At 35.5% G+C, this 7,404-nt stretch overlaps 2 protein-coding genes across 2 annotated transcripts; both read right to left on the bottom strand.

Annotated features, from left to right (window-relative positions):
• Window positions 1–860: 860 nt before the first annotated feature.
• Window positions 861–2,800, bottom strand: LOC103651201 (uncharacterized). The gene is made up of 8 exons (XM_008676823.2): window positions 2,684–2,800; window positions 2,533–2,586; window positions 2,364–2,438; window positions 2,140–2,270; window positions 1,890–2,070; window positions 1,678–1,803; window positions 1,169–1,546; window positions 861–1,083 (listed from the first exon to the last, which is right to left on the bottom strand). Exons 1-8 carry the CDS (start codon window positions 2,720–2,722, stop codon window positions 943–945), a joined length of 1,125 nt encoding a protein of 374 aa, XP_008675045.1. The 5' UTR covers window positions 2,723–2,800; the 3' UTR covers window positions 861–942.
• Window positions 2,801–2,848: 48 nt separating this feature from the next.
• Window positions 2,849–4,936, bottom strand: LOC103651202 (uncharacterized). The gene is made up of 5 exons (XM_020551014.2): window positions 4,585–4,936; window positions 3,733–4,359; window positions 3,477–3,638; window positions 3,087–3,393; window positions 2,849–2,982 (listed from the first exon to the last, which is right to left on the bottom strand). Exons 1-5 carry the CDS (start codon window positions 4,762–4,764, stop codon window positions 2,849–2,851), a joined length of 1,410 nt encoding a protein of 469 aa, XP_020406603.2. The 5' UTR covers window positions 4,765–4,936.
• Window positions 4,937–7,404: the final 2,468 nt, after the last annotated feature.

Raw genomic sequence — 7,404 nt, 5'->3', positions numbered from 1 at the left:
CAGATGGGCATAACAGCAGAACATGTCTGTCTGTGGAAGAGAACAGGGCAAGGCTAGCAAAACTGTCTAATCGAAAGAGAGGACGACCAGCTGGATCAAGACTAAACAATAAAACAACTGCTCCACAGTGGAATGAAACATCGACTGCAAAAAAACATCGTATTGATGAAGAAGTGGAAAATGAAGAAGCCGATGAGCATATGGATTTGGGCGAATAATTTGAAGTGTGACTAACGAGTGGTCGATTTAGAAGAAACTTGTAATATCACAATGACTTATGCTTTATTTTGTTCGAACTTCAGTAGTTTGCATGAAAGGGTTATATAATGCGTAGATATGAAACTATTAAATGCTGCGTAAATATAGTCAAGTACACAAATTATGTAACTGAATATGCACAACAAATTGGCATTGAACGTTTAGCGATCAGAAGGTCTAGACATTAATGTTATATAAAACTGTATACACTTAACAATAATAATCGAATGGAGTGCATACGTCGGTTTCACACTTCAAATACAACAAACATGATATAGCATAAACACTTGTGGAGATTAGCATAATTCGCGTAAAAATGTAAAAAAAATGAACCTAGTGTATATAAAATAATGAAGTATATATTATGCATAAAACTTGAATATTGAAACAATATGATAATACAAAATAGCCAAACCTTGGAAGCAAAAAGATTAAGCAACTCACAAACTGGATATGAACTAACATAGAATTTGTTAACAGATAACATAAATAGCCATGCTGGCAACAATTATGTTTGACACACTTCAGATAAAGCTGTTGCGCAGTAGCATAGACATTAGCCACATTGAACATAAGTGGCACACAGAGTATCAAACACATTATGAGAGGCCTGACATAAGTGACTTAACAAGTAACATAAACAGTTTTGTTCATCCCACAGGGAATCATGATCAGGTATTCTATCTAAGTCTTGGCTTTCAAACAGCGGCGCCTCCTTGGAGAATACTTGAAAGGCAGCAGTTCTGCAGGAAGGGGGGCAACCATGTTGTTGCGATGAAAGGTAAGGTAATGCAGAACAAAGGCACGTTGGTCCAATGGTTCATCCTGAAATAACCATAATATCAATTTTATGGTAGAATAAAATCTGGAGTAATATATGCAAGAATAGAAAACTAATTTAGTGACATACCGGAGTATAAAATTCTGATAAGTCACCATCATCAAAATCGTAGTAGCGGAGGAAGTTTGCAACAAAAAAACCACAATCATTTGACCCTGGTGTCATGGTTGGACAGTTGGGAAGAAGCCCAATCTTGTAGTTGTCAAACTTTGGTACAGTTGACTCAGGTCGAGCTTCATGTAAGGCAATGCTAAGTCTTCTCATTATGAGTCTGGACCAAGGTATCTTCGTTCCATTTATCATCATTTGATCATTATGGATTTGTTTCCATGTAGTGCCTCCAAGCAATGTACCATAAGGGTTTGAATCTAAGATGTCTATGCGACGACGTTCAAAATTGATTGCATAAAGGGTCCAGTGGCCTCGGCGTAGCATAGGAACCAGTATCTGTTAAATATATATGTAAAATTATGAATGATTTATACTATGCATATGAAACATTAAAACTAATACAACATAAAACTAGTAACCAAAAGTACACTATAACATTTGTACAAATGAAACTGATTAGAACTCACCAATTTAATCTGGTTTAGAACATCATCTGAAGGTAGGGTCGGTTCAAGATGTTCTTTAAGAAGGGTTGTTGTGAAGGGCTGTGGATTTGAACTGTGTTGTTCAAACTCCTCAATATTCAAAACGGTCTGGACAAATAAAATAACTTGATTGGTATTATATATTTATAAAGTAAGAGTTGCAATAAGATACAAAGTTGTGGAGAAACAATTACCCCAACGTTGACGTTCAGTATTAGAGTGTTGATTACAGAATCTGGATTGTATAAAACATCATCCTGACGAATACAGTCGATAAATCCCTGCATGAAAGTATTCTCAAGACATTTGTTGGGACCAAACGACTGGACAACATCAAGTACAGACCCTCCAAATCCTCCAAAATTAATGATAGACCTGGGGAAAAAACTTTGATTTAAATCCTTCTAATTGTACTTAATTGGAATTTGAATAACGAATACATACATGCTCGGATCTAGTTGTCCTGACAAAATGAACTTAAGCAGGTTGCGAGCACAGTCTTCACGTGACACGTGGGGATGTTCAGCGACTGCGTCTTTACAGGAACTATCCTTTGCAACCAGGTCAGTAGTTGCCTAATATATGAATAAATGTTAGTAAACATTTGCATAAATATGTATGTCTTATTGTATAAATAAGAAAAAGATGAAAATTACAACATGTCTTACATCTGTCAATGGGGTTTTATCAAACAGAGGTGCACCAGATACAGGAGTATCATGTGTAACAGATTTTTGTCCTTCCTGTAACCAATAAATTTATTAATAAAAACGTAATGAAACATAGGGAAAAATTAATATTATATTAGCATAATATGATGAAGGTGTAAATACTTACACTATTTATTTTTGGTGTTAACTTAGGATCAGCAGGCTTGTCTGTTGTGGGAGCCTGGGAAGTTAAAAAAAATAAAGCATGCATATATATTACTGTTACTTGCATATATTGTAACTGAAAGAATGATAATAATGATATAAGGAAGTCAAACATTAGATTTTGGAGTCTTGTCAAAAATAGGATCATCCATAGCTGTAGCTTTTTTGCAGACGTTCCCACTGACAATCTATAATGGAAACAACTGAGATTTGAATAAACGGTAACTTGTATGCAGAATAGAATATATGCATATTATATATAGTTTGTATGAGAAAACTTACATCATCTGATAATTTGATATGATCAGTAGGAACATGGCTTTCCTGATCATGTTGTTGTTTATCAGGTGTTGGAACAGTTGGTGTGGATACAGGATCATTTGTTGGAGGCATTGAGGTAGTGGGGGGTTATCTACATTTGGAACATATAATAATATATTAGTTGTTACTGAATATAACAGCATTATAAATAGTGAACTTGATTAGTTTAAAAAAAATAAACATAAATACTAAAACCTTGTGGCTGTGAATCGCGCTGCGTTGCAGCTCTCAAAACTTCATCTATCATTTCACCAAATGTTTCAGAGAGTTCAATCTGCTTCGAAACAATCATCTGATGGCTCGACTGTAGGGAGTTACAGTATTTATCCACCTCTTTGTCATGAGCATCAAACAATGATTGAAACATTGGACGCTGCTGGGAGGGCAAACATTGCAACTTGTGTCCAATCAAATTCTTGATACGAGGAACATATATGTTGAAAACGGCAGAAGCAGGCCGTTCTGGAGCAATGACGTAACACGTTTCTGAACGGCTACAAAACTGTATAAAAGCAAATAGATCAGTTAGCAGTGATAATATTTTAACATATGCATAACAGGACAAAAAAATTGTTTGTGTCTAACCTCTGCATATCCGAATGGTTCACCAGTTTTACGGGGGGGGGGGGGGCGTCTGTCACCCCGAGCCAACTGTCTTATGGTCTCATTGTCAAAAAACTTAATGCGTGGAGTACCATATTTGTTATCCGGAGCAGCAGGGTGATGTAGGTGATCAAGATAGTAAATCTGTAAAAAAGGAATGCACAAATATATAAAATTAGTACATAACAAATATTTGCATACCATGTATATGCACAGTTAACAAGATAAAATTACTTACTAAAACAATGAGTGAGCATCCATATATTGTTGCTGTGATGTTAGTTTTGTTCCTTTTATGCCAACGTGCGGCAGCATCGCACAAATCCGTGTAAACTAGTTGACACCAGTCAATATCAGCCATTCGGGCCATGTTTGAAGTCATGAGCACCTCATTGTTTGTAATGCCCCAAGATGCAGAAGGAAACAGAAGTCGATTGAATAGAATGAGAAAAAAACATCTAATTGATAGCTCATCATCGTTGCCAAGCACTATCTTATCTTGAAGCTTGACAACATCAAATTCTTCTTTACAGACATTGAGATGACGTCTCAGATTAGCAGCAGCATCGATTTCACCGTACCAATCAGTAAACTCTCTACCTCCTCCGGCACATGGCAACCCCAAAATGAGATGAACCGTATCTTTTGTTATCTTAAGTTCTTTGCCAGCCCCTGGGCGTATGGTCATGTCATTTGGATCTAATTTGTCCATCAACCACCTGATAAGTGATCTGCTCTCCAATGCATCAGTTCGCAAATCAAATATGCTAGAAAATCCCAACCTAGCGACGGCATCACGCTGCCGATCGCTCATTATCCATGATGATACAATAACATCCAAGGGAATGCATCGGATATTCAATTTCTGGAAGCATAAATGAATATTCATTAATACAGAAAGTATATATATAGGTAGAACTAATGATACTATATTTATTACAGGCTTGTAAATAACTAGTCTAAAACACTAAAAAAAGTAAACACCATATTTGTTGATAATAATATGCATAAATGTAAAGTGGGGGAAAATTCAACATTGATTGGGCACCATGATTAACACATGAATAAACATAATATATATACATATTACCTGTGATTTGACAGGAGACTTCTTTTTAGGAGAGTTTTTTTTGGCAATGATATTATACTTTGGGCTTCTTTTCACGGTCGGAACTTGAGGAGAAGGTACTTTTAACTTCTTTGAGCTGATTTGATCTGGAGGAGAAGGTGATGCAGATCTGAATTGACGCTTTAACGATGGAGCATCCATGAAGTCGTCGTCAGAGAGAGCGGCTGGAGCAGGAGGTTGTCTTTTTAAACGACAAGCTAAAGCCTTTCTGCGAACACGATGGATTGGGGCTGGCTGAGGCTCATTCTGTTCCTGATTTTGAGGAATATCACCTTGGTGAGCTGAGCTGCTGGATCTTGTACGTCTGGAAATGTCAATTGAAAAACCTCCTGACTGGATTCAATAGTTAATCTTTTTGGATTACTGGGCGGGCGATCAACAGACTTCATGACTAAATAATAAATAAATCTGTAGAAAAAGGAAGTTGTTTTTAAATACTTTGATTTATGCAAGAATATATGCCAGAAAAAAACTAATTTTTACTATAACTATCTGAAATGCGTACTATATAGTGCTAAATGGAATTACATGACTTAAACTACCTTTTACATTTAGCTAAAATAAAAGCCTTTATGCATCAACTAACTATACAACATATTTTAATAACTGGTTCGTAGTAATAAAAACATTTAGCTCAAATAACATGAATATGTAAATAACATTTGCTTAAATAACAGTATCTGTATGTATTTATATATAATTAATAGGCGTGTAAACTAATTATGCAAGTAAATATAACAATTCAAATATGCTTAATACCTGTTCACAAACTTGTGTATGAATGAGCATACACATTACTGCCAATATGCATATGTATCAAATCCAATGGGTATATTTTATATATAATAAAACAGATGTGTACACAAAATTATTTAATTGAATGGGCATAAAAAGTAATGAGGATATGCATATAAATGATATACAATAAGCATATCATTTATAATAAAACAAATGTTTAAACAAATGTATGTGAAACAAATCGTTGGAGTAAATGTGCATAAAGAATACTGACTATATGCATGTATAATAAAACAAATGTTTAAACAAATGACTCAAGTGATTGTGCATAAACAGTACTGAGGATATGCATATATATCAAATACAAATAAGCATATTTGATAATAAAATATATGTGAAACAAATCATTAAAGTAAATGTGCATAAAGAGTACTGACTATATGCATATATAATAAACCAAATGTGTAAACAAATGAATCAGGTGAATGTGCATAAACAGAACTGAAGATATGCATAAATATTACATACAAACAGCATATATATATTACTTGGGTTGTATAAAAGTACTATCTGCTAACTAATCAGTAAATACCTAATCCACAGCCTTTGCCTAAATACAGAATGTCGGGCGATAGTAGGAATACAGAATAAATACACATACCCTAATATCGGGGCTCCTAAACATAAAACAGATGCAATGCGCGATGAAATTACCCGATTATAGTGATGTATAAGCGGATACAAATCACACATTTAGCTGGATAATAAGGGTTACCATCAAATCCACTTCAAAATCGACAGATAGGGCTCAAAAACTCGACGGCAAACTCGGGGTATTTCAATCTGGGATTACCTGGAACTTCTTGAATCGGCTCCAATGCTGGGAGATTGAAGGATGTAAGGAGTAATGGAATGGCGCTGGATTGGAGCGGCGGAGGATTGGCGCTGCGCTGGTTTGGAGACGCTGAAATCGCCAGGGGAGTCGCCTCCCACGAAAGGAAACTCTGCGCGGCTGGGGTTTTCTTCAAATGGCCGCTGGTTTATCTCCGTTGAATGCGCGAGTACGGTTTTAGAAACAGGAAACGTGGGAGAGGTGGCTGGTTCACGGGGGTAACGGCGCCGTGACTGTGCCCAGTTGACTCGGTGTGGTTCAACCAAAATGCCCATGTTGACTAGCCTGGGCTTCCTTTATTATTGGAAGCCCAGGGCTCTTAATATATAAACTATATATATATATATATATATATATATATATATATATATATATATATATATATATATATATATATATATATATATATATATATATATATATATATATATATATATATATATATATATATATATATATATATATATATATATATATATATGCGCGCGAGAGACCCATGGGTCCATGTACCATATTGTATCCATTACGAGTAATGAATACTGGTGCAAGTTTAATATTTTTCTAATTGGTACGAGTTTGTAAACCCTATATATATGATTTTAAAATCGGTTGCCATTCATGTCAGCTTGAGAGGGAGAGAATGGGGAGGCCGGTTGGGCCATTGCCATTTTGGCCCATACAGAAGGGAGGGAGGTGAAAGGAGCCGGATGGGCCTTCAGCTGGAGAGAATGGCGGGCCTGGCATGATTGACCGGTGATTTGTTTTTTATTTGTTTTTCTAAATTTTATCTTAATAACACCACATCTTGTATTTTTATTTCTTGTCTTTTTGGTCGCGCCAACGTAGAGCAAAGCATGCTGCAGTGTCTCGTGCATCAGCATGGTATGATGTGCCACGGTGGATAACGGTTTTTAGGAGGAAAACCTTGTCGTGTCAACCGGACTAACGTGACGAGGCGTAACCTTAAAACAACATATTTTTATACGATCTTGTATGATGACAATTTTTTAATAGAACATAGCTCTCTATGAGATATAACTTTCTAGTTTAGTTTTTTTTATTATAGATCATTAAGATTTATAAAAAATAATTCAAAGTTGTAGAAGCATATTAATCGTATATAAGTGCTTGTCACTTTAGAAAAACTATAT

This window comes from Zea mays, chromosome 3, assembly GCF_902167145.1.
Source record: "Zea mays cultivar B73 chromosome 3, Zm-B73-REFERENCE-NAM-5.0, whole genome shotgun sequence".
In the NCBI taxonomy this organism is placed as follows: Eukaryota; Viridiplantae; Streptophyta; class Magnoliopsida; order Poales; family Poaceae; genus Zea; species Zea mays.
This window is presented reverse-complemented; position numbering and strand designations above follow the sequence as displayed.

Excerpts from the sequence above, each read along its gene's own strand:
- LOC103651201 (XM_008676823.2), bottom strand. The coding sequence starts at position 2,722 with ATGGATGATCCTATTTTTGACAAGACTCCAAAATCTAAT. Across the intron at positions 2,071-2,139 it reads GGACAACTAGATCCGAGCAT|GTCTATCATTAATTTTGGAG; the intron begins GTATGTATTCGT and ends TTTTTTCCCCAG. Across the intron at positions 1,804-1,889 it reads TACTGAACGTCAACGTTGGG|ACCGTTTTGAATATTGAGGA; the intron begins GTAATTGTTTCT and ends TTATTTGTCCAG.
- LOC103651202 (XM_020551014.2), bottom strand. The coding sequence starts at position 4,764 with ATGGATGCTCCATCGTTAAAGCGTCAATTCAGATCTGCATCACCTTCT. Across the intron at positions 3,639-3,732 it reads GATGCTCACTCATTGTTTTA|ATTTACTATCTTGATCACCT; the intron begins GTAAGTAATTTT and ends CCTTTTTTACAG. Across the intron at positions 3,394-3,476 it reads AACCATTCGGATATGCAGAG|TTTTGTAGCCGTTCAGAAAC; the intron begins GTTAGACACAAA and ends GCTTTTATACAG.